Genomic DNA, 27,045 nt, shown 5'->3' with positions numbered 1-27,045 from the left:
GCACGGCAAGCTGATGTGAAATGTACCTGTGTTTTATTCACAGTAGCTCAGTCACCAGCACCGGGGGATAAAGACGAAATCAGTCACTTTAAGAAAGCCAGGACTGCTGCTCCAGACCAGCCGTCATGGATGGAACTTGCCAAAAAGAAATCTCAAGCTTGGAGTGATATGCCCCAGATTATAAAATAGAATTAAGCAAGTGAATAATATCATTTATTAATAAGTCAGCTACTTAATTGAACTTCTACAGACCAACTAGGCACAGTGAAGAATCTCTGATACAGGAGAAGGCTCTTACTATACAGCTGCGGAGAAAGCGTGCAATAGGTGCAGTCGAAAAGTTTACCTTAAGCAATTGTAGCAATCAGGATTGCAATGGCAGTGGGCTACTTAAATTATGCTAAGAGCATTCTTACACTTTGGAAAACAAAATTTCTGCCTTATGTATTTCCTGTTTTTCCTTCCTTTAAGGACGTTTGCATCAAAAGAGGATCTTTGCTAAACTTTGCTGAGTTTCAGTTGTTGCTGTTCTGTTTGATATTTTTTTTCCTCTGTTTACATTTATAAACTGTGCACTAACATCCTGGTTCTGTTGATGTGTGCGACTGGAATTGCCTGACGCTTCTTATATCAAACTGTAGAAGTTTTTATGAATAGCTTCCAGCGAGTACTCCACTAAAATGTGCTGCTTGGGCTCAGTGTTTGCTGAGCTGAACCAAGTGGTCCAGTCTCTGATTTTAGGTTACATTTCATGAGCCACGGCAAATTTATGCATGACCATGAATAAAAATTCCTCAGGTCCTTTTGTGAGCAGCCTTGGTTGTGTGATATTTGCTAGAAGATGAGCAATAAGGAAACTGGACTGAAGTTGGAAGTTCATCACTTTTCTGCCTGAATTTATCTGGTTGCAACTATCTTCTCTATGTTAAATCATCATTCTCAATCAAGAGCATAGTGTTAGCAGCAGTGGACAATTTTGCAAGCTAACAGTAAATCCAACTGGGGAATTTCCTGGAAACGTAATGCCCAGGAATTAGTGCTAAGGAAACTTAGCAGTGGCTAAGGCAAACATTTCTCTCTGTGTATGTTTGTATGTGTGAAATATTGCCTTAACAGTGCACTCCCTAGGTTTATTTATGTATATATTTGTGATTTTGTTTTTCTTTGCTGTAGGACCAGCAGAAGAAATAGTTAGGTTTTTCAGGTATTATAAAAAAGATTTTAACTCCCTCTGTAGTAATTTTTTAGCATACAGCATTGTTTTAATATATATTGTTACTGTGCGTAGCAATCTTGAAAAAATGGTTTCTGTATTAAAGGAGTATAATACAGAAAAAAAAGGACCAAATCTGTATTCTCTAGTTACTGCTGTGTCCCTACCCATACCCTGTGCAAAGAGGATGACGTTTTCAGGAAATGCAGTGAAAAATGCAGTCTGTCTCCTTGCAGTCCTTGTTTAAAATGATTAAATCTGCTGAATCGTGACTGAATTTTTGGAGCATGACCTGTGCAGCTGCATGGGGAAGCATGGGGACCCATTGGACCATCTCCTGTTTTGACAGACGGGCACTCAGGAATACCAGCGAAGCAAGATGGAGGCCTGCTGGCAAGACCTGTGCAGTCCCAAGGGAAACAGCCACCGGGTGCCTCGCTCCCTGTGTGGTGTTTCAGCTCTGATCTGGAGACAGGAAGCACCAAAGGTCTAGATGATTTCAGGGTGCAGCTCGATGAACTGGTAGAAGATGAAACCCAACAGGAGTTGCTCAGTATGAAAGCCAGGGTCTTGGCGTGGGTTGTTGTCACTGGCCTTGGCCTGTGCTGTTGCCACGGGCCTTGGGAGGTGGCAGTTGGAGGACTCCTCTCCGGCACAGCATCCTGGAGGACTCCTCTTCGGCACAGCGTCCTGCCACAGGCACCAGCCTTTGTGGAAGATCCTGGGCTCTCTGGACCTCTCACCTGACGGACTTCTGTTTTCTCACGGCATCGCTCTGCACACATTTTTTCATGCTAAGTCAGAGGGCCCTGATACTGTCCTGATGCAGCTGTGCTGTCAACAGGTATGTAGATTTGGAGCCTGTGTATTTTGCTTTGGGCAAATGGCTTGTTTGTGGCCAAATACAAACATACTTTACTTCTCTGTGTGAAAAGTGATTTATAGTTAACACTTCATACCACTGGAAAAGCCTTTCAGATCTGATTCGCTTTCCTGAGGATGTCACTGTGCCTTTCCAGCTGAGAAGCAGTGTGACTGACTTAGGCTGATCCATTTTGCTCAGGCAGCTGCAATATACATGGTTGGTATAGAACTTCTAACACTGACATAACTTCTAAAAATTCACCCGTTGTTCATAACTCAAGCACATCAGCTCTCACAGTCTGAATTACAGTCAAGGAACACCAGCAAGATGGATTTGAAAACAGAATCGTTTCCTCGCCCAGAAGTGCTTTGTGATGGATCTTTGGCTTTCTGTTCAAGGTGCAAGGTGACACTCTGCAATCAGTTGTTGTCCCTGGCGGTGAAGTACTGCGTGCAATGCAAATGCAGTGTGGGCCGTGCCTCTTTCTGTGCAAAAAACGTAGATTTGGCGACTTACCCAATTTACAAGTTGAATTATCATAATTAACTACCTCTGGAGCTCAGTAACTTGCAGTAAAAAATTACGACTAAATGATTTTTAATGTACTGCAAACCATAATAAATTTTTAAGGCCAAAATAGCCCTCCGGCCTTTACTTTGATACAGCGTTTTGCACAGCGTTGCTTTTGACACTAAGAACATTTACTGACTGTATTTCTTTTTTTTTTTAAGATGAAGAGGAATACAAAATCTTGTCAGAAAATATCCAGCAGCAGCGTAGCAAGCAGCTTGCTGTAATTTTGCGATGCCATTAATTCCCTCTTAGTCTAGAGCAGTGCAATAAACCTGCCAAAATGTTTGCTTTGTACATGTGATGAGCACTCTGCTGCAGGTAACGGAGGTTTAATTACCAGTTTTGTGTTTGCGGTTAGCAGATCGCTTTTGTACTGTTCTGGAGTCAAAGGAAAAGAAACTATTTGTGAGCACTGGTCCCTGCTTTGTGGCTCATGAATCAATACCGACCGAAGGGCCTTGTGGAGTATCACTCCCAGCTAGTTCTCTGCCTTGTGTTACTCTGTGAAGCTTCCTACCAGTGTGACACATTTCCATAAGGCCATTCAGATCTTCTTTTGCGATACCTTGGAGTGCCTTTGCTTCCCCCCAGATCCCAGTTATCTTCTGTGTAGTGGCTGTGCTCCCAGAAGGAAGCCCTCCCGGCTCACCTATGGCAGCTGAAAAGGAGGTCACCCAGGAAAGTGCTGACCTCCCTCCCTCTCTTGGATCCCAGACCTCTCTCAAGTGCTGTTAGGAGCACAGTTCAGCCTGCACTAAAGTGTCGAAGCAAAGCAACAGAGAGCCGTTTTGCTTCCTTCCACCTCTCACACCTTTGAAGGTCGTGCTTTCAGTGATTTCGTTAGCTTGCAAGGCTCCCTTTATTTACTTACTGGCATATGAAAGGCACGTGTTGCAGACTCACAGTCCCACTGAAGCCAGTTATGCTGTATTCAAGGATGCTGATGCAGTAGCATCTGAGTACCTCCTCACTCCCCATAGCAAAAAATCCCCATTTTTCCCCAAATATAGTTTGATTTCTGAAGCTCGAATTGACGTGTAATTTCCTAACCTGCCTTTGAAAGTAAACTTTGTGAACTGATGTTTCACAGATGAACCTTAAAGGTCCCTTCCAGCCCAAGCTGTGCAAACCAGGAGTCTCTGAACTGGAGAGCCAAGTTTGTCCCAAGTCAGGCTGTGCTAATGGTGCTTCCCAAAGAAATCCCATCCTCACTTTATTCCTTTTTTTTTTAACTCCTCTGAATTTAATGCAACTGCCTGTAACCACGACACTGACCTGAACCTCCCCTGAATTCCTACCACATTTGAGGTGAGTGATGCAGAAGTGATTGCTTTTTGCCTAATGAAGCCTTCTGCATGGCCACGTCCTTACACCTGACCCACAGCAGAAAGTCTCCAGAGCAAGAGGAGTCACAGTGCAGCTCCCTTCTGCGTGGGCAGCAGCGCTCACCCAGGGCACAGAGCACGGCCCACCTGACTGGGCTGCGAGGAGCCCAGTGTGCACCATGGCTCTGTCTCCCTCAAGTCCCAAACCTCCTGGCATATCAGTGCCCACCCCACGCCCTCGGCCTACCCATGGCTCACTGGCACAGCAAACCAGTGCTCATGAGGGCCAGCCCACACCAGGCACACTGCAAGCACCTGGCTTTGCTACGTGGTACAGACCCAGACAGGCCGCCTTCATGACTGCCCGGCTCTTTGCTGCTTCCTCTTCCTCCTGTGTGGCTTTCCGCTTGTTTTCCCAAAGCAGCAGACACCCTGAAGGCTGGCTGCCTTTCTTTTAATTCAGTTTAACCACAGAGCTCCTTCCAGCAGCAGCAAGCAGGACAGCGGCCACCCAGGGCAGCAGCTGTGAGTCAGTTCTGATGGTGGCTCTTGCCATCAGCTGCTCTCTAGAGAGACACTGAGCTTTGGAATTGCCTCTTCACGCCACACTTTCCCCTTAGACGCCTTGATTACTGTGAGGATATAAATTATCCTACCTTGTGATTGTGGAGAGGAGATGTGGGCAGGCAGCTTTTGCCTTGACCTACTTCACTAAAGCAGCTAAGAACGCAGAGCTCTGCTGGGCTGAGGGAAATGGCAGCAGCCCCCACCAGAGCTCACTTGTGTGGGCTTATGCTGCTACGCGGGGAGGGCAGAAGGTGGTTATCCAAGGGGATAAACCCATGGTGGCTTTCCCACTTGCTTTTCCCCTTTGCACAAGTAGCTCCTCACCTCTGCCCACAAAAGCCGGCCCTACTCGGACACGGCCACTGGCACTACGCTGCAGAGCCGCAGTGTGCAGGCTGGGCCTCAGGCGTTGCAACAAGGATACGGGGAGGAGAAGAGGTGGTTTCCTTGGCTGCTTTTATGCAGATTGATGGGCGAAAAGGAGCCTCTTAACTACATGCCCGCCTCAGGAATTGGTTTGAGCAATTTGGAGTCCTCATTAGAAAGTAACAGATGAGCTTGGGAGAGTATAGGAGGACACACACTTAATTTCCTGTGTAACATTACTGAAATACCACTAAAGAATAAAGCTGTATTTAAAGGGAACATAAATTTCCATCTTGCCTCAATAAAATAACCTTTGGATTTTATGCTTCCTCTAAATGTAAGTTGAAAAGTTCCACTTGTTAAAATATTTTATTTTAGAGGAGAATGCTTGGCTCCTAGGGCATACAAAATTCTTCCTCCTAATTTAATGGGTGATTGCACCTTTAAAAGGAAACCATTTCTGCTTCCAAATTCTGCTTTTCCCTTGAGCAGCTGAGGGCAACTTGGAGGTTGGGCACAGCAAGTGTTCTGATCAGCCAAGAGTGCATGACCTGATAACTAGTGAGCTGCTCTTTTGGCACCGAGTCACACAACGGCCTTCAGCCGACCCCAAAGGTTACTCAGACACAGGGCTCACCTCCACGGGCTCAGTGCAGTCAAATGAGTCCATGCAAAACAATACATATTGACTAAGGAGTGAATTAAGCCATCGAATTCTGGCTCCCTGATCTCTCTGAGGTACGGTGCCTGATCTGCTGTGCTTTTAATGGTGTTGTACTCAGATGCTTGTAGGAGTTGCTGTGGGTGTTTGCCATGCTTGGGGACCTACCTTAGAACAGCATGTTTTGATTACCGTAGCTTGATGTCATTACTTGTCTCTTTCTGGCTAATTCATTTTATGAGCCTTCCCTGCTGTTAATAAACATAGTGGTGTTTAATTATTGAGACATTTCATAAAAATGTTTTTGAGACAGAGACAAGTTTTATGCTCTGACTAAATAATTAAACATTATGCAAACGCTAACAACCCCAGCATTCCAGTTATGTAAAACAATACTTGGATGATGGCCTTGTTTGCACACTGAGTTAGCACTGTCGGGCTGCAATGAGCGGCAGATAGAAGTATAATTCTGATTTAAAAACACAAATAGGTTTTGATGAAATGGGAGGAACACGGGGGCTAGGCTGAGGGCCAGCCTACTGACACACTCTGCGTAGGGAAGGTGGGACGTGTCCCCTGAAGGAGCCCTGAGCATCCCAGCCCTGGGCTGATCCTGCAGCTGGAAGCCCCTCCTAAATGCACAGGGAAGGGGCAAGACACGCAGCTTGCACCATGGGAGAGAGGAGGATGAAAGCCATTGCTTGCCACCAACCAGCTCACCTGAGCCTAGCGTGATGCTCTCCACTCTCTCCTTGCGTTTTCCTCCATTCAGCTCTGGCAGTCAGGGACAAAATCCAGCCCCTGACAATGTTAAGGTTTAATTGCCTGTAAACAGGTTTGCTGTGAGATGAATCACCCTGCAGCCTGACTTTGAACACGCTGGTACATATATGCCATACTTCTATAACCGAGGGTTAAGGTGTAATTACCCGAAAATACAAAGGACTGACTCTGTGTCAGCACATTGCTGCTATTCCTGTCCTGAAACAAAGCACTAGTACATGCATGGCATGGAATACGCTAGTGACACAGCTATGGCGGTTATCAAACGTGTCATCTCTGGCACGTTACAAACTTCAGAAAGAGTTTGGTAATTGCTCACTGGGCTCCGGCTGCATGTCTGGCTTTGATGGGTGCCTGTTCTGACCCTGTCCCATGCGCTCTCATTGCCTGCGTGTCTGGTGGGTGGAATTAGCATCTGCCCACATGGTTGTACAGCATGCGGTATCGCGCTGGGAGCTGTCATTCTGAGAAGTACATTTTTGGTATAAAATACAATATCAACAGATTGCTCTTAAACTGCTGTTTTTCCTTTGTGTGCCAGGAGAGTAATTTGCATGTGATTGAGAGAGGGATCTGAGCACCTCGTTTGCAGGTGGGGATGGGAAACTTAAAGCTTCTTTTGAATCTGCAAGAAAGGAATACATCGCTTTACTTAAAAATATGTATCCTTGGTGTCCTTCCTAGGGGATGGAGCTGCCTGGTAGTCCCAAAGCTCTTATGCTATTACTGTCACTTCTGTTGCTGGCTGGTGCTGCAGCAGTGCCTCGTTTGTTGCTACTTACACGTTATTCCAGGTAGTCGGGTAAAGCTCCTGTTTGATGGAGGTTCATTTGTCTTTCTCCTAAAACCTTGGTCGCAAAAGTCCTCAGAGGCAGGAAACTGCACTCATTATTTCCAAATGCCATGCAGAATGCTCCTGTCCTATCTATGTTTTCCTTGCCATCCGCTATCTTCCCATTGCTGCTGGGATATCCACCGGTTCACTTGGTGGGGAAGAGATGGGATTCTAAATTGGCAGAAAAATAACTCTCTAATGAAAGAAACATCACTAAAGCCTTTAAGGCCCACCAGAGTGAGTCAATATAGCCTGGGTCCCTGCTGCAATAGGGCAAGGAATGAGATCTTTTCATTACAGCAGAGCTCCAGCTCTGTTTAAGTTGAGAGCAGCTTTGATAATTATTTTCAGTACTCCCGAGTTCACACGCTCACGAGGTTTGCCTTGACACTTGCTGTGTCTCAGGGGGACACAAGTTAAGGGGACTCATACCTGCTACAGGTAATCTGAGCCAGGAGGTCTAAGGCATCATTCTCTTATTCCTTCTCTCTCTCTCCCTGCTCTAAGTCAGCTGCTGACAAAATCACTTTACCACGCACTCTGGGTTCGAATGACAGCTCTTATCCTCCCCTGGCTGCTCGGGATTTATGTCCCCTTGCCCACAGCACTGTTGAAAGACTAGCAAGCTACTTGGGGTGAAGCTTGGCGTGGACAAGTTGGGTGGGGAGCACTGCAGGGCCTTGTAGAGGTGGGGCAGCTGGTGGGTAGCATGCGATGGGAGAGGCCGTGCAGCTCGGTCAGCGGGCTGCAACTCTTGGACTGCGGCCACAACAGATGCCTGTGAGCCCGAGCCTTTGCTTTGGGAGCTTCCAAAGACCAAATGTTTTACTTCTGGGGTTTGCCCTGAAATGAAAGCTAGCATTTCAGAATGCTCTAAAATCCGCTTAGGATTTGGCATTAGAAGTATTGACAAGGAAATTCATGTTTGACAGACAGGAGACAAAAAAAGAAAACCTTATCAATTATTAGGGATGCATCTAGGATTTGAGCTTCTTACCCATATCTGATGTGATAAGGCTCAGAAAGTTACGGGGTCATGCTTTGTCAAGTCACTCATCACCTTCTTCCTGTCATTCCAGTGTGAGTTTGTTTAAGATTTTCTAGTTGTTCTTCATGCTTTTTGGTAAAGGATTTTGAAGGCAAAGCAGTCAGGGAAGCAAGGAGAGTGGCATGGGATCAGAGCGGGAGGCGCTAGGGGTAAGGAAAGGCCAAGAGCAAGGGCTGTGCCCCTCTGCCCTTTGAGGCGATGCTGACTTGAACGTCGCCAGGCCACAGCTGATGACTGCTGCTAGCACAAATGCTCACCCAGCCACTGCATTGAACATCACATTCCACATCTCCAGTTTTGTCTGAGAACTGGGTTTCCAAGAATGAGTGTCACACGGCTAGCGTGTTCACAGAGAGGCAGCCTGCTCTGTCCCTGTACACAAGCCCATCTATCAGTTTGCTGCTGGTTTACCAGCATCCCATTCATCTTCTACTGGGAGAGGGCATTTTCATCCCCCATCCTGTACTGTCTCTAGCAGCAGAAAATGTGCAGGCTCATCCTTCACCTAACGGTGAGAGCAGGAGAAAGCTCGTTGTCCCAGAGATGGATTTGAGCCAATGGTTTGGTGCCAGGTTTTGGACTCTTAACATCTGGTTCTAACAAAGTGAGTTGAACCATGTCCTGCATAACGTAGCCTTCCAGTTGGAAGGAGGATTGGTGATGAAGAGCGGGGTTGGACCAGGCAACAAGAGACGTGAGACTAAGAAAACAAAGCAAAAACTAAAGTGTAGCCAGCCCACGCTTTGGCAGAGGAGCCTGAGTCAGAAGCCTGGAGTTTTAGTCTGTGCTTCTTGGCAATCAGAAGTTTAGATTTGCACTGTTTTTCCACATTTTAGCTCAGGTTTTACATATCCCTACATCTTTGGAGAATATGCAAGTGCCTTAACCGTGCATTATTCAAGTGGCCATTTGGGTACTTGCAGTGAGTGGAGCTAGAAAACATTTATAGCTTGTAATAACTCCGCACAAGATAAAACTAAGAGTTATATCTGAATCAGTCTCTCTCAAAGCTTCATCTGACAGTGTGACAATGGTCCAGATTTTGAAAGACCCTTCTAAAATACCTTATTTTTCGTATGAAGGATGTCTTGGATTCTTTCCCAGCGCTGCCTGGACCTGTATTGATTTTTGCTGGGAAAGAGTAACTTCAGAAATGTATATGTGCCGAGGGCCTGGTTCAGACTTGCCTTTAGCTGCAGATTCTCTTCCATCAGTGGGCCAAACACCAAGTCATCCCAAGGTAAGCAAGAGGAGACATCTCTCCAGTGTCTTGCTTATAAAGACGATGTCCAGTACAAGAAGTCTAGCTCTCAAATATTTTCCAGAAATCTTTTCCTTTGTATTTTAGAAGACTCTCTTGTAGTAGTGAGAATACCATGAAGCAGGCACATAGAAAATGAACTGACAATCAAATTGTTTAATTCTTAATATGATTTCCTCTCACTTGAACTCTCTCGTCAGGACTAACCGTATCTGACTGCTCTTAACTCAGGCATCAGACCTCAGCTACTGTCAGCAATATGGGCACAATACAAACTTCAAGGCTTCCAGGTTTATGTTTATGTAATAGCAGGAAGATGTCTGAAAGCTTCTACCTTCAGAAGGAGATGAATAAATGTAAATTTTCATCACCTCTGAGCATATGGCAGAAGAATTTGTGTCTCAGAGAATGTTACCTCCACAGCGAGTGAAATGATGCTGTGGGGGTGAGGAAAGAAAAACATGAATTTGGAGACGCAGCTTTGTTCCTACCTCCCCAAGACACGTGGAGAAGTGACGTGCTCTCCCCAGTGTCAGTTTGCCCATTGTAAAGGCAGTCCGATAATTTACCTACTGCAGAGGAACCCTGAGGTTTCCCCAGGGCACCATCACATTTGACTTCTTAGCGAGACGGGTCTGTGCAGAGCAGCAGCATCACAACATGTGAGAGAAGATTAGTTCAGAATGTAGTCACAGAAATGCCAGAGTAAAGGTTAACTAAACTGAGCTTTTTTGCTGTGTTTTTTTTTTTTTTTTTTTTTTTTTTGCTACTGAGCATTTGCCTCTATCATCGTTTTAATGTAATTTTCTACATCCGTTTATTTGTTGAGTATTAGCATCACAATAGATACTACGCAAGCCACACGTTAATAGATCTAAATTTGTATGAGCATCGAAAGTGTGAGGTGGGAAAACTACCTGTATTGTTACGCACACACCGTTGTACCAAATCACCCAGAGAGGCTGCCCCTGCAGCAAGGGCAGTGGGCAATCACCGCCAACCCTTCCCCACTACTCATCAGGTATATTTGTGCCTCTCTTTGGTTTTTATTGTTGATGCGGCAACAATACGTTGTGTGGCAAAGTGCCCAGCAGAAATAGTTTCACTGAGCTAGGTGCTCCACTGGCGTGCAGCAGAAAACATTTGGTTGTGACAGGTGTACAGCTGAAAAAGGCAAAACTGGGCTGAGATGCAGGGAGAAGCACCGAGAGTCAGAAGGTGCTGGCTCTGTTAAATAAGGTTAGTGCTAGACTGAGAATAAATCCTGTCTCCGAGACAGGATTCAATTATCAGCCAGCAGACAACAGACAATTTCCAGACTGCCATTCCTCAGCCAGGCAACTGTTAAGGCTTTTGCTGCCCACGGTCAAGCACCTTTACCTTTCTGCATCTTTCCTAACGCCGAGGAAAGCCAGAGTATTAATGGTATGAAATGCAGAAACGACAACGCGTTCATACTGCTGAATGATTCAGGAAACCTACCTGGATAAAAAGAGCCCAAAATTTGATAAATGCCAATGATAGTGCAGCCCTACAAATGCATAATGACCAGGTGTGCCAGAAAGAGTCACTGCAGCATACGTGAAATTATGGCAGGACCAGAGCATCTTCTACCACTTTGTCTTTACTCTGACATTTAGGTAATAACAAAAAAATTCACAGCACGAAAGCTTTCCAGTGTCAAAATATAGAACAGAACAGTTCGGTTGGAAGGGACCATCAAACTTCTTGACCACTTCAGGGCTAACCAGAAGTTAAAGCATGCTGTTGAGGGCATTATCCAAACACCTCCTGAACACTGACAGGAACTGGGCATCAACCACCTCTCTAGGAAGCTTGTTCCAGTGTCGGGGCATCCTCACGGGGATGAAGCTGTTCCTAATGTCCAGTCTGAACTTCCTCTGGCACAGATCTGTGCCGTTCCCATGCATCCTGCCATTGGTTTAACAGCACAGGATGAAAGAGTAGCTGGGCAGGAAAAGCAAGTTCGGAAATTTGCAGGCATTAAATACTGCTATACTGGTATTAAAGCGAGCCATCACCTTCACCAGAACCAGGCAGCATTTTTCAGTGTGTCAGCCAAATAGTCCAGACTCCCTTCTTCTGGCAGCTACAGGATTTTCCTTTGCCGTGCAATTTTTCTATGCATCAAGCACTGGAATATGCCAAGAGGCATTTGATTATTGCTGTAGAAGGTCAGATGAGAGCATTGTTCATTTTTATCCTCTCCTGCAAACTGCCTTCCTTATTATAAAGCTAAGTCCAGGAGCAGATGTCAGATGAACTGAGAAAATAACCACATTAACACTTACTCTATTGTTTGCAGAAGTTAATAGTTAATTGGATGCTGTCAAGGTCCACTTGGTAAACCTTCCTAATGCAAGTGTTCCATCAGTGAAAGAGCAAAGAGTAGAAAGTATAAGACAGCCCTCCTCAAACAAATGCCACTAAACTCATCTTGTAACACATTCTCTCCTTCAGCAGACTTCTCTCTCCTGACCAAAGCACTTTCATGCAAAAATGTCTCCAATCAGTTTTTTTTTTTTTTTCCTGGCACAGAAATGCAAAAATTCATATCCCCATGCAACACTAATCTATGAAAGTCAAACAATGGTGGCTCTAATGTTTTTAGCTTGCTGGGATCCCTACAGAAATTTCTGTAGTAGATGTGTGCGCTTGCATACATGCAGTGCCAGCCTTTGTTTGAAAGTTATTGTACCAAATTTGTTTTTCAAGAGGAAAAAAAAAATACCATCATAACAAGGGGGACTGAAGCACAAATTTACACCATAAATTCTCGCCACTCAGAGCATGACATCACAGAACAGCCCAGCTGCCAAGATCCTGCAAACTTCTCATGTGCTCGTCCTGCCCTCCCCTGGAGTTGCAGCAGCGTCTCAGCACAAACACAGAGGGCTTGTGCAGGTCACTTGAAGGCAAAGAATACAGCAACGTGTTTAAGCTTTGGTTAAAAAATAATAATCTATGGAGTCTTGTTAAATGTCACTTTTAAGACAGAATAGCTAATAAGATTGCTGTATGGTTTATCAAGTTCTGGTGGGGAACTGTCCCGCTACACCCAGGGTAAGAGCCGTAACTCAGAGCAGAAATGTCTGCTAGAGGTTTGGTCTCAGCAAGTGGAAGATGAGGAAAAAAAAGGGGAGGCAATAAAGGGTTGAGCAATGTTAACCATGAGCAGTACCCAGTATGGCTCTTGCAAGGCAGAGAGCTTCCTACCATAATCATGGAGCGCTGATTTTAGTGGGACCCTGCAAACCCAAAAACACAACTCTTGATGCAACTTCTGGAGCCTGTGAAAGGAACCATTGAAGAACAAGGTTTGCTTACAAAATGGAAACACTGCAGCCCTCAGTAATGAACCATGGAATAGAGCTGCTGCTGGCCTTTCCTCACCGCTTGCACACCCCAGCAATAACAGCTCTCAGGAGGAAAGTGGGTTCACTTCCACACCTCCCAGCTGTGCTTGCCACACAGCTTGTGGGGCAGCACATGTGCTGCAGCAAGGCAGACACAGCCCCACACTTGTGAGCAGCACAAAGGACAGAGGGCCCATTGAGCCAGCATGAGGAACAAGCTGCCCTTTAAGGAGCGCAGCTCTTAACAGACACGCTGATTAGCACAGCACAAACTCATGGCCATCATCACCAGCCACTGAGCACATCACATAGCACAGTTAAGGGCCAGTCATCTAGCAGCACCGAGCAGTGCAGGAATACCCTGCTGAGCTCACCTGCCCTTCAGAGTACATAGGAACAGGTTGTCCCGAGTGGTGGTTGATGCCGCATCCCTGGAAACATCCAAGGTCAGGCTGGACAGGGCTCTGAGCACCTGATGTAGCTGCAGGTGTCCCTGTTCATTGCAGGGGAGTTGGACTAGATGGCCTTTAAGGGTCCCCGGAGATTCTAGTGGTTCTATGACACGGACCCTCACTCGGAAGGACAAGGGCTCGACCCAGGAGCCACCATGTAGATCTTTGCCACTACTGAGCTTAGCGATGGAACTCCTCCAGCTGCATACAGGAGGATAAGCAGTAAGATGCTGCTTTTTGAGACGCTTCCGTTACAGTCAAACTCCAAAAACCGCAGCCCCAAAACGGCAGTAAATAACAACAAGCAACAACTCCATCCACACTCCAACCCCGACGCACCCACTGGGGGAAGCCTCGCGAGACTGAGCCATTTATACCCACGGCCGAGGAGAGCGGCAGATGGCGCAGCCAATGAGCGGCGCTACTCGGAGAGGGCGGGGCTTCCGCGCCCGGGGGCGGGGCGGAGCTCCCGGCGCGTCGCTGACGAGGGGAGGGTAGGGGAGCGGTAGCTCCGGCGCCGGCCAAGGCAGTCGCTGGTGGTCGCTCTGTCGCCCGCGCCCCGCGGCTCCCTCTGCCGGAGGCAGCGCACAGGTGAGGCTGCCCGTGATCGACACCCTCTCCCTCTACGCGCCCCGGGCGCCCGTTGCCAGCTCCGCGCTCGCCTCGCAGACCTCCCCTTCCACTCCGTTCGCCCCCTGCTCCGCTTTCGCCGGCTGCGGGCTGGCGTCCTTCCCCTCCGCAGCCTCCCGCGCCGGGGTTCTCCGAGGGGAGGAGGCTGGGGCCGTGCTCCCCGCTCCGCGTGCACCTGCGTGCCGCCGCCCCCGCGCTCTGCCCCGCGCCGGGGTCCGGAGCGGCGCTGTCCCCCTCCCCCCCTCCCTCGCCCCGCCGCGCTTCGGTGCTCGGGGAGCGCCGCGCTTCCCTCCCCGTTCGGTGCTCGCCCGCAGCTTGCAGCAGAGTTTGCAGTCCTTCTTCCTCCCCCCCCCCCCCCCCCCCACCCCTATCTCCGCAGCCGCAACTGGCGGCGGCCGGTGCTGTCGTCCCCGGGTAAACAACGGCGGAGGAGAGCCCGACTCGCTCGGGACGCGCCGCTCCACCCGCTCGGAGCCCGAGGTCACCCTGCTGCTGCCGGCGGCGGGGGAACGGAGCGGGGCGAGGGATAGAATCGGGCCGGTGCCCCCCGGCTGGGGGAGCGGGGCCGGATCCCAGCCCCGCGCCCGGCTCCCGGCAGGATGGCACCCGGTCTCGTCCTCTGCCGCGTCAGGCGCCGCCCGGCGCGGAGGAGCCCGGCGGAGCCTCTGCAGGGCACCGGTGTCTCTCGGGTTTTACGGTCTGCGGTTGGAAATGTGCTTCGCGCGTACTGCAGGAGTCACTGGGTACGCGCGGAAACTTCTCCGTTTATTTGAGGTGTGGTTCGGCGGTGCCGGGTCTGCCCGGTACCTGTGGCCTGCAGCACCTCGCAGGGCCGCTCCTGCCGGGGGAGAGCTTCGAGTCGCAGCTGCGCTGGGAAACAGAGAGTGGCTTAGGTTGGAAGGGAGCCGACAGATCATCTAGCTCCAGCGTCACGGGCTTCACGGATCTGGTTGTGCCCCATCATGATGTTGCCTCAAACCGGGTTGCCCCTCAGTTAGGGGCTTAGGCTGTTAGAGCAGCTCAGTTAGAGCTTAGGCTGTAAATTATTGAGGAAATCTGAAGTGACTGCACAGGGGTCAGGTCACTCATGTGCGTGTATGTGTGGGATTTTGCTGGTTTAACAAGACCCGTTTCTGAAAGCTGGGATGCTTCTGGCACATACATGGCCTTGGTGTGTGTGATTTCGTTCAGCGAAATGCATGAAGGATCGCCTGAGCGCTGCTGGACTGTTTGCTGAGCTCTTGGAGCCTGTGGGTAAGGGGTACGGTGCTGGGAGAGAAGGCAGAAAGCAGACCCAGCCCACTCAAAACCCACGGTAATTATTCGTTTGACACAGTTTTTTGCAAACTTGTAGCTAATTGAATCGTATCACTGTGAAGAAATTGCTTCTCAAAATTGTTGTTGGCTGTATCTTCTTGTGGATTCAAGTAGTGCAGCGAGAAGCCCTGATCGCAGCCTCCTGATTTTTACTGCAGCAAATGTAGAAGTGATGCCCAAGCTTTCCAACAAGGCAGTTCCTTTTTCTTCCATTACCAGACGGCATTTTTCCTCTCCTGGCTGCCCCCTGTCTGCATGCTGGACCAGCTGTCTCTCTGGGATGATCCCATCTAGCTTGCAGCCTGCTCCTCTGTGCCCACCTGAGCTGCCTCAGAGAGCTGATTGCTGCTGGAACAATGGTGAAGGTAGATGACAGCTTGGGCAGCTGTATTTCAGAGCTGCTTGACAATGCAAATAGTCGGTGTCGTTACCAGAAGCCTGGTTGCTTATTCTGGTAGTCTGGGAATCACTGGAACCCTTCCCACTCCTTAAATCCCTGTGGACGGGCCTCGTGGAACTTTGGGGTTTTGTGGTTTCTTTCTTTCCTTTCCATTAAAGTTCATACAGGCTTTTATCTTTGACCTAATTACTGCTGCCTGCCCCCTGGGCTCTGATAATGTCCATCTCCTATTCAAGGTGCTGGTGATGCTGATACTTCCTGGCATGCTGTGCTCTCCCTCTTAGCTCTCTATAGGTCGGTCTCTCAGCTGTCTTTATCTTTCATTGTGTTGAATTCAGGTTTCTTCTATTGTAAAGCTTTTCACAGTTCTTTTTATTCCCACTCATTACTTTGTTTCTTACTGAATTTGACCAGCTGCTTTGTCCTCTTCCCGAGTAAGTGCATGTATTCTCTTCCTCACATATACTATGTGATTTCAAAGTTAATGTTTAGAGCCACAGACCTGTCTATGCATACGATTCCTCAAAACAAAGCATGTTACTGGCGTGGGGTGTTATTATTGTGAGGTAATCACAGAAGGTGAGCACTTCTTGTAACCTGCGTGTTGCAGCCAAGGCTTGAATGCAGGAGCATGTAGCTCATAGCTTTGTTGTTCCTTCCTTTCATTTGCTGACCAGGCCTATTCATTATGTCTCAGTTGGCAAGCTCTTTGGGAAAGGTAGCTGGTCAGATTTGACCAGTGTCCGTAGGTACCGACATGATGAAGAGTCGTCTTCCCTGTCCTAAACGTACCAGGCAAGAGGGTGACGGAGACTGCTTGTGAGGGAAATTCAAAGCAAGTCTTTATTTATTGCAGGGTAGCGTACTCGGATCACAGGTAGTTTATGGTGGGGGGGGGAAAAATCTGACAGTGTCTTAAAAGAATATGAAACGCTTGAGCTACTGTAAATGATACTTGAGCTGTCTGTAAATCAGTTCCCCATCCCCAGGTGTAAAGCAGGACACTGGTTAGTTTATTTCCACGTTCTTTGGCTCCGTCTGTTAGAACAGTGCATCCAGATGCTGGCTACGTTTGGACAGCTGAGGGTTTTCTTGTCCCGGGATATAGGCCCTCCACCTGGGGTAAAGCTGAACTGTAGTTGACTGCTGTGTTTTGTCCTCGCCCCGGTGTGGTGGGGAGGCAGGAGCGGTACGGGCACATTGTGGCGTTGTTGTGGGCTTTTTGGGTTGTTGCCAGCTGTTACGGATTGAACGGTCTCTGCATGCGTGACAGCAGCCCGTGCTTTCGCTGCAGCTAAATGAGGGAAAAAAATGGTTGTGGCTGGATAAAGCGCTTTGGCACCGAGCGGGGAAAGATGAATGATATACGTTTGTAAATGCTATTTAAAGCTCTGGTCTCTCGGTTCACTGGGGGCGGTTCCTCCGCTGCGTTTGCAGCCTCTGCTCACCGATTTCAGAGAAGCTTTGTTAAGTGAGCGCTTAGGAGTGGGGCTTTGGACTTGCTGGCTTCCTGAAAACCCTCTGGTATCTCCTCGTCCCCTGCCGGAGGGACGTGTGCTCTTGCCTTGAGCTGCAGCCTGCTGTAGGGAGCCTGCTTTAGCAGGGGCTTGGTCTAGATGATCTCCAGAGGTCCCTTCCAACCTGTGTGGTTCTGTGATTGTCTGTGATAACACTCTAATGTAGATGATGTGGATGTCTGTCCTTTCACAATCGAAGTAATGTCAAGTACGGCTCCTCCAGATATAAGCATTCCAAAGGAAAAAGGACAAACTAACGTAACAAGTGCTGCTCCCTGGGCTGAAAGCAAGGCAGTGAGAGAGGGGTGCATGTAAACACAATAATGAACAAGCACCATTGTTTCTTCAGTGTATTTTGGTATATGGGAGTCACCGTATGTATTTCTGGTCTAATCTATTACGATCTTGTTTCCTTTGAACAGGAACAGAAGGACAATTTATGAGACCCCTACAAAAGTTTACAGCAGTTTGGAATGGATTAATTTGTGACACCTTTGATATGTGAGAGCTACGCTTTGCGTTGCTGTTGGCCTGGCTGCTGCTGGTGGACCTGAGCTGACGTGGTTGCAGCAAGCCCAGCACATCAGTCCTCATCGCTAACAGAACGTAACCAAGGGTGATGCTGAAATGAGATGAGGCTCCGAAATGGAACTGTGGCCACCGTGTTAGTTTTCATCACTACTTTCCTCAGTTTGTCCTGGTATACTGCGTGGCAAAATGGGAAAGGTAAGTAAAGGGCTCCAAAACTAAACAGACCTCCACGTGGCTGTGTGGCTGAAGGACGGATGGGGCAAACGTGTGCTTTGCTACTGCGCGTTAGCTATCTGTAAACTGCCCGTCGACCAGCTCTGCTCAGCAGGTTTTGCCTTGGTGAGAACTTAACACCTGCCAGTAGATTCAGGAAAATAAACATAGAGGGATCCTGGTTTGGAAAAAAATAAAAATGTCTGAAGAGAAACAAATGGTGCTGCTAGAAGAAAGGGTTGGTCTAGGCTGAATAATTTTTTTGACTGTTTGTTTTTCCTGGTTAATGGTTGTTGGTAAAACAGCTGTTATTTTTTTCTTTTTCTTTTTTGTTATTTTCCCGTGTAACATATGGCCAATAGACCAGGCTGGACAGGGTTATTTTTGGCGCAGCGTTCTGTCTTCCCTGATGATTCGGTGATGGCAGTGGCAAACCGCCAAGCGGCGTTGGCCAAAGATTTTTCTTTCTTGCTGTCACTGAAGGAAACGTAAAATATTTCTTCTGAGTATGGTATAAGAAGTAAAATAATATGAACAAATTACCTGTGTAATGGGAAATGTATCCGTTGTAATGATATGAGCAATCTCATGAAATAAGTAACTATTGTGCGTAATAGATTTTCACATTTTAAAATGCTGATCTTGTTGCATTCCATATGAATGCTGGAAAAATCAGTTTTTCTGGGGGTCGGGACTGTTTACTGCAAGGAACATGTTCTGATCTTTGTCTTTCCCTAAAGCTAATAAGCGTATTCAGTCACTGTTTCTAGACAAAAGTTGGTTATTTTTTTATTTGATCTCTTGAAAAATAGACTGTGTCCTTCAAACATCAAGTCATTTTAAAATGCACATTCTGTATCAAACGAGATTGCTATGTGGTTTGTTCTGCCTGTTCTGCCGAGACCATTGTCTTCGGTTGTGCCCTGGGTGCAGTAAGAGAAGGTTGAGGTTTTCTGGGAATACCGTTTGCTGTAGTACAGCCAACTTGCAATCCTTATTTAAGTGTAAAAGAAGAATGAGAAGGATCCTTTGGGAAGAAGCAGGTGAGGTCCGTGGCATATTGGCTTGGATTTTTTCTTGTTTTTAATGTATTATTCGACGCTAGTAGAAAAGCAGCAGATGCTTTGTGGCCTGATCTCTGCTGTAGCAGTTGTTTGATAGGCCAGCCTTCTAACTGTATGCATCATTAAAAATGTCATTTTCTTGGGGCTGGGGTTGTATACAGATCTTCTTCTGCAGAGTGGGAAACAAAAGTGCAACAAAAGTGTAGAAGTGCATAACACTGACAAGAAAATGATATTTGAGTTGCATTGCAAATAGCATTTTAATTTTGGTTAATACAGCACTCATTCTCAGGTTAAGTTTCGTGTTAATAATTTTTTTCTTCCTGAAGAACCTCAAAAAAATTTTGCTTTCACTTTGGCAAGGATGTATATATACGAAATTCTGTCTTTGTGGTTGGTTTCTTTTTCTTAACGTAATGTGGTGTATAAATCTTGCTCTCTTCAGTCAAAGAGTGTAATAAAATCTTAATTAAAGTAATCAACAAAAATCCACTGTTAAGAGAGTGCTAATACATATAGTGCTTAGTGACAGTTTAAGCTTTTGTTGATCAGACTGCTCTGTTATTTGTACTTTATTTTTTTTCCATTTGAATGCTCAGAGTCAATACTTAATGGTAATTTAAGAGTTCTACACTTTCTTCCTCCAGATCTTTCTTCTGAGCAATCAGATGGTAACTTGTTCAATAAAATAGGTTTAACAAGACATCAGAAATACACTAATTATGAATAATGGTTGTAGAAATACGATCTAGAAAACTTGTTTTTCAGATATTGCTTCAAGAGAAATTTATACGTAGAATATTGTTTCTGAAATTTTATTTTGCTTGTGTAAGTTAATAGAATGGTGAACAGGTTGTCTAAACCCAAGGCAGATTTGAGCTCATTTCAGTACCATGTTTTAACTCAGAGACTTCTATACCAGTGGGAAAAGTTGAGAAACTAACAATATCTGTTTAATAAGAATCCATATGTTGTTTCCAGCTTCCAAAGTTTTGTTTATTTAATAAGCCTTGTGGAATGGTCTCTTAATTCATCGAAGACTTTTTCTTTGTAAATTATTCAGTGGCTCAGTTAGATCCAAATGTGGTGCTTGCTGTTCCTGTTCACGGGAAGGTTATGAAGTGTCACATGCTGTGATCATCTTTTGTTATTCGTTATGCTTATATGGCATACATTGGTTTCTTGAAGGTATTTGTCAGTCTTGGGACAGCAAAGTAAATCCATTCGTAGAAAATATTAATTGTGTTTTTTAAAAGTAAAAGCAACTGGTAACCAAATAAATACTGTCCCAATGACCCAAAGCCAGTCTTCAGGTGATTCTTTTCAGTTGAGGAACCAGGATCCTGGATGACTGTACTTAAAATGTAGAACCACTTGTAGGATAAACACAGGACTGGGATAGCGTGGTATCTTTATTTATCACGTCTTCCTCTAGCAAGTATACCTGTCCCAGTCTACAGGATAAGTTTGCACTTCGACGTGATACAGGCTTTGCTACTAGTTTAAAGCACAACAAATTCTCTGTGGAACAGTGCCTTGCAAACTTTATGGGTATGCTGGAAAATTGCTGGGAGGATGTACTTTGTTTGACTGCTATCACTGGCAACAGCATGGCTGGAGCTTACTCAGTAGTTAGAGTACGTAAAGAACCTCTCATGGAACAGATGATATCTTTTTGGATGAAGTGCCTGCTTATGTTTTTGCTTTTCAAGTTAACTGTATTTGAAGCAAGCTGACTGGAATACTTCTTGTCTTTGGAGTGTATCTTTAAAATTAAGGCGAGATCTTTGTTGCTTTCTGGACCCCATGCAGTGCCCAGCAGCACTGGAGTTGTAAGGAAGCAGCGCAGGCCCTGAATACACGTGGGAGACACCTCTCTCTTCTATGGGATTCATGAACAGGAGTTGGAGGACTACTTTCTGTGTTAAAAATATGCTATGAACAGCTCATAAATGAGGCAGATTCTGGAAAACAAATCTTGCCAAAATTGATTCTTTTGGTGCACATAAGGAGCACATCTGAAGAATCTGCTGTTACTTAATGTTCAGAGCTAGTTCAGTTTAAGATGTCCTTGAATTCCTAATTCAAGGCAAGCGGGGGCAATTCCTCCCTCCTCTTCTTATGCAAGTGATAAATTCATGCTTAACACATGTATTTGGACTGAATCATGCTTCCCAGTACTACTGACCTGCGGGTCACAGGTGTTCAACCAAGGGTGTTATCATAACCCTAAAACCCCTTCACTGGATGAGGATGGCCAATATTGGCACGCTGATTTAAAGCCATATGGGAAAATGTCAGAGTGCACTTTTGCTTATTAGATGTTTAACCAGCTTCCTAGTTTGCTAAATATTCACTCATATTTAAGTAATGATGTTAGGAGTGACTGTTGTCTTGTGTTAAGCATAATCTTTTTCTCCTTTGGAGCAAGAATGAGAAATAACTTGGGCCGTATAATGAAACTGTCTTCTTTCTCCTCTGCCTTCATAATACTGGAATTCCCACACTGACTCTCAGCCACAATAATCTTAAGTTCTGAAAGAAAAATCAAAACTTAAAGACAAGCATAGGACAATCTCACTTAACCTAAAATAAAGGCAGCAGCCAATGGTGGGAGACTTTGGAGTAAGAAGCAGGAATTAGTTCCCAGAGGGAGAAAAATCCTGTGGAACCACTGAGGAAATAGAGCAGGGAGGAGAGGATTATTTTTTTCCTGGCAATGGCTATGCGTATATTCTCCTTAAAAATAGAACAGAAATCCAAGAGATGCATGTTAGTATTTTGCAACTGTAACCCACTGTAGTTTATGCTTTGATCCTAAGGGAAGCTGTTATCTCAGTAAATTGCAGTCCTATGGCTGCACATTCTGATTTTCATTTGTGCCGATTTCCCAGCAATGTGAATAAAGGTTGATCAACCAAAGAAGTTAAAATGGCTGCAAAATGAGAAGACTAGTGGCATGGGAAAGGAAGGAGTGGGATGCTAAAGCAGATCATACTGAGACAGGGGAGGTTTGGGTTAGATAGTAGGAGGAAGTTTTTCACTCAGAGGGTGGTGATGCACTGGAACAGGTTGCCCAAGGAGGTTGTGGATGCCCCGTCTCTGGAGGCATTCAAGGCCAGGCTGGACGTGGCTCTGGGCAGCCTGGTCTAGTGGTTGGCAGCCCTGCGCTCAGCAGGGGGGTTGAAACTTGATCTTTGAGGTCTTTTCAACCCAGGCCTTTCTATGATTCTATACATGTAACAATTTGCATTGGTCAAATTGTTTAAGCAAGAGAAGAGGTGTGGTTTTTTCTTTTTTTTAGTTAAGTAGAAAGGAAATGTTGATTTCTTTTGCAAATTCTGTTGCAGATCTCTGAAGAGCTGAAGTTGGAGGAAGTAGCATCAGCACATGGATGTTACTCTGGTTATTATCTGAAGTACACTACAAACTTGGTTTCCAAAGCTGACCAAGTAGTGCCTAGCTTACTGGGTAGTAAAATGAGGAGCTGAGTTGCATTAAGACCAGTCAGGAATGTAGGTTTGGAATGGTTACTGTGACTTCTGTGCAGGTACTGATCATGCTGTCGCAGATGAATTGAGTGGAAGAGGTATATATGCAGCTGTTCAGGTGGACAGCATTTAGGTCTGCAGGATCTCTGTGTCTATTTTATCTGTTGCAGTAGAACCACTGACACCAGTGGTTTTGAGCTGCTCTGGAAAGGGTCACGGCCAAAGGAGCTTTTGCAGCACTTCTCTGTCCTTTTGTCTTGTTTGTAAAATGCTAGCTAGGTTAGCATCGCAGTTGGTGGGATTCTAAAACTTGGTTGCAACTAGCATTTAATAAGGCCGACCTCAGCCAACAGCTTGAGGTACTGTTCTCCATTGCAATCCAACCCTCAGAGGTAGGGGAAGCCGATGCTTTTGCTCTATATGTGTTCTTTTAATAGCTCTTCAGCCTGTGCTTGCATGACTCCTCCAAAATTCTCTTGCTCTCATGCAGAGACTATCATTTAGCCAGCTCAGGAAAGGCTGTTGCATTCAACACAGCTGCTCATACATTAACAGCTCTACTGTAAAATATATATATCTACAAATGTATTTATGTGCTAAGATACATTTGCAATGGATTGTAAGCTAGCCTGAATTTCTCTTCTTGCTAATAGTGTTTTCCCAGAGTAGATACGAATTGACACATTAAGTGAATAAGAAGGGCTTCACAATGGTCTGTTCTGGTGCTTGTTGGTATTTTCATTAGTGAATCTGGATGATGGAAGGGAGCAAGCGTTTAGTAAATTTCAAAGAGCAGCATTCTGGCAGATAGTCCGAGAGACTAAAGTTTAAAGTACTTTCTGCAAACTGGAGAGCTAGCCAAGAAGAGGAGTGAATGGAAGGAGGGTGGGGACAAGTGCTGCTGAAGATAGGTGGAAGTGCCCCAGACAAACCACAGGATGCAGTAAGGCAGAGGAAAAGCAAATATATATGTACAGAATAGGGTAGAAACTCGGTCTTAGGATTCTTGTTAGGAATGACAGTTTAGTATAAGTCATATGCTAAACATAACATCACATTATTGTAGAATTCAAAATGAACTTATCACCCCTTTTCTGCTAAGTAAGCATGCTATCTCAGCAAGACACAGGAAGTCTTTTTTCTGCTCTGCTTGGCGCTGTTTCTGCTTCTGAGTGGTGCACTTGCAAAGGAAACAGGTTCAGTAGCTGAGGTTCAAAGAAGCAATGAGTGATCAAAGATCAGAAAATCTACACACTAGGATAAGTCGGCACACTGGCATTGCTTAGCTTAAAGGGAAGGTGTAAAAGAGAAGCAAGAAGATAATTTTCAGTATTAGGAGAGTTCCTGCAAAAATAAAGGATGCAGTCTGTTGTTCGTGATCACTTTGGATAACAGAATATATTGGACTGAAATTGGAATGGAGAGTGAGGTTAGACAGTGGAAAGTTTTGGTAAGGGCAAACATGATCACATACTGAAGTAGACTGTTGGAAGGAGCAAAGATCTTCCCTTGTAGGCATTTTCAAGAACAGGTTACACTGATGATTTCAAATGAGACACCAAGAGCCTGTTAGCTATAAATAGAGGGAAATTAGGACTAGCACAAAAAGTGTGAGCCATGCTGGTTTTTAAAGTCAGTATGACAGCCCCAAAGTAAAGCTCAGATAGGGATGACATTCTGGAGTGCTATGTCCAAGCCTGGGGCCTGCAGCACAAGAAAGATGTGGAGCTGTTGGAATGGGTCCAGAGGAGGGCCACGAATATAATCAGAGGGCTGGAGCACCTCTCCTGTGAAGTGAGATTGAGGGAGTTGAGCTTGTTTAGCTTGGGGAAGAGAAGGCTCCAGGGAGACCTCATTGTGGCCTTCCAGTACTTGAAGGGCACTTACAGACTAACTTTTTACATGGTCTAATAGCAACAGGACAAAGAGAAATGGCTTTAAACTAAAAGAGAGGAGATTTAAGTTAGATGTTAGGAAGAAATTTTTTACTTAGAGAGCGGTGAGTTGCTGGAACAGGTTACCTAGAGAGGTTGTGGATGCCCCATCTCTGGAGGCATTCAAGGCCAGGTTGGATGGGATTCTGGGCAGCCTGATCTAGCGGTTGGCAAACCTGCCCATGGCAGGGGGTTGGAGTTTGGTGATCTTTTAAGTTCTCCTTACACCTTAAGGCATTCTGTGATTCTGTTCTACAATTCTATGGCCTACAGCTGGCAGGAGTGATCTAACTTTGAACAAGCTGTGTAGCTGAAACTAGTTCTGATAAATGGAGGCTGGGCTAGATGACCTCTAGAAGATCCTTCTAACCTGTTTTTACTAGGTCTGCTTGACCTTGGCCAAGTTTCTCTCTCCTTTTGCTAGGACTGACATGCCAGTGCACTTCATTACTAAATAATATTGATATTTGCATAATATATGCAGGAATTGTTCTTTACTGTTTTAAACATTTGATCCCTTAAAAATACACAAAATGTTGACTTGTATTTTGGCAGATTCACGTAGCTTTTTATTTTCTTATTTTGAAGTGTGATTTCCTCCCCTCGCTGCCTCTCCAATTTAGAGTAGTATCTTATTCAATAGCCCTATTCCTGCTGTGTAATCACAACTTTATTTGCTGTCTGTACAAAGAAAGAGCCTCTTCCCTTATGCTGGAGTCTTTGGATTAGAATCCTGTAAGCTGTTTCTTTTTAGGATGAGACATCGGTAAGTCTATAATTTAGTTTTGTTTATAACACACTATGTTTTGTTTTCCTGAACATGCTAGAAAGTGAATAGAAAGTGTTTTCTTTGCTCTCAGTGAAAGGCTTTATTCCTGCTAGTCTCTCCCTAAAAAACAATTACTCTAGATGGCCTTTTAGAGCTGTACTTCCAACTGCTTTTCTGGTTGTCTCCTTGGCTTTCGTGCAGCTTTCTGTCTATTTCTGCTGATGCTTCCCACAGGAGTGCCACCCATCCATCTAGCAGTAAACAACAAACCCTATTTTTGCTTGCAGCAATATATAATATTGCTGTTTTGTTCTCAAAAATGATTTACAAGTTTCTGTGCTTATTGTACATAGACGTTGCTATTGTGGCCCACTGATGCATCATGTTCTTGCATATCAGCATCGTGAATATGCAAGTTTTGTCAGGTGCTTCAGGAATGGGCTGAACTAGATTTCTTTTCCATTACTATATACTGGTGAGGTAATTATAGAATCATAGAATGAGCTAGGTTGGAAAAGACCTATAAGATCACCTAGTCCAACCATCCACCTACCACCAACAACCCCACTAAACCATGTCTCCCAACACTATATCTAAATGTTTCTTGAACACCTCCAGGGACGGTGACTCAACCACCTCCCTGGGCAGCCTGTTCCAGCGCCTGACTACTCTTCCAGAAAAGTAGTGTTTCCTAATGTCCTGGAATATGCCAATATGCCTTATGCCAATAACAGTCCTCTTAATTGTACAGCCCCTAAAGAAAAACTGTAGAAAGTACTGTTGAAGAGAGATTTGAATGTAACAAGTGTGATGGCATCACATTTGACTTACAGTGGTGCTGATTTGCAGCAGCCTGAGAGTCTGGTAAAGCTTTGATTATAAGGTGTGGGTTTTCTTTATTTATTTATTTGCAAAGAGGGCAAGTTAGAAAGATTCTATTCTTGGAAACTTAGCTTGTTCAGCGGTTACTGGTGCACAAAGAAGCAAGGAGCATCCATTAGCAAGTGCAGAAACAATAATCAAACTTCTACAGCACTTGCATTTTGTGCCCAAGCTGGTAAGAGTTTCTGTTAGTTTTAGCTCTTAGGGATAGCATTGGAGTGGCAGTGCTTTTCTCACTGCTGTTATCTTTTGCTAGATCAATTTTCTCCAAGTGTATTAGGATGTTAAACAGTAATGACTGATCCACAGCTAATTAGTTTAATTTAGGAAACTAACTGCTCTTGCTGTAGTTTCTGGTTTGTAAGTGTATGTTTTGTTGGTTTCTGAAGGGAGAGAAAGGAATTGTTTAAAGTGAGCGTCTTGGTTTACATGTACAGGCTCTCCCAGACAGGTATCGACAGTTCTGTGGTAGAAACAAATAATGTTATGGTTCTCAAAAGCCTTCAGGCTGTCAGAACTGAAAGGTTGCTTTTTCTTCCTGTGTCATGGTTTTATTTTCCACTGTGCTTCGTTTTGTGTGCTACATTGGTCTGTGGCTGAGTTAATCCATCTAAGAACATACTCTTAGAGTCTGAGGCCTGAATGCTCAACAGTGCCTGAACATATCATGTGAGTAGTGAATCTTAGAGGAGGTTTGAGTTACCTGGGTTTTGGTGGATGTGATTTCTTTATGGAAATCTGGCTTGGGCAGAAATCCTTCAGATGTAGAATCTGTTTCACCCAGATGGGAGGATGCTGTTGCACAGGTATCCTACTGCTGACCAGATGGCTGTATGACTGTTAAGTCCTGATTGTGTGCACAGTGAGTGATACCTTTGAGAAGTTTCATGCAAGTGTGTATTTGTGATAAGTAGTTATCGGGCAATTGCACAATGGTTCCTGTGCTTTAGGGATGACTGAGGGGGGTCAAC

The 27,045-nt window shown here is 45.5% G+C and overlaps 2 protein-coding genes across 11 annotated transcripts in view; both read left to right on the top strand.

The window, feature by feature from the left end:
- The window catches only part of KIAA1211L (KIAA1211 like), a 64,752-nt gene extending 62,014 nt beyond the window's left edge, over positions 1-2,738 (top strand). For 9 of the 10 annotated variants that reach the window (XM_021412893.1, XM_021412902.1, XM_021412911.1 and 6 more), the window contains one exon: positions 44-2,738. In XM_021412893.1, coding sequence (XP_021268568.1) covers positions 44-189 — 146 coding nt within the window. In that variant the 3' untranslated portion in view covers positions 190-2,738. The remainder of the gene's footprint in view (positions 1-43) is intronic. The other variant, XM_021412868.1, reaches the window with a different exon arrangement.
- The window catches only part of MGAT4A (mannosyl (alpha-1,3-)-glycoprotein beta-1,4-N-acetylglucosaminyltransferase, isozyme A), a 74,083-nt gene continuing 60,821 nt past the window's right edge, over positions 13,784-27,045 (top strand). Inside the window, exons 1-2 of the mRNA XM_021412835.1 lie at positions 13,784-13,917; positions 17,613-17,916. Coding sequence (XP_021268510.1) covers positions 17,823-17,916 — 94 coding nt within the window. The 5' untranslated portion in view covers positions 13,784-13,917; positions 17,613-17,822. The remainder of the gene's footprint in view (positions 13,918-17,612; positions 17,917-27,045) is intronic.

Source organism: Numida meleagris, chromosome 1 (genome assembly GCF_002078875.1).
Source record: "Numida meleagris isolate 19003 breed g44 Domestic line chromosome 1, NumMel1.0, whole genome shotgun sequence".
NCBI lineage: Eukaryota > Metazoa > Chordata > Aves > Galliformes > Numididae > Numida > Numida meleagris.
Note: the sequence above shows the minus strand (reverse complement) of the source record. Positions and strands in the feature narration are given on the sequence as shown.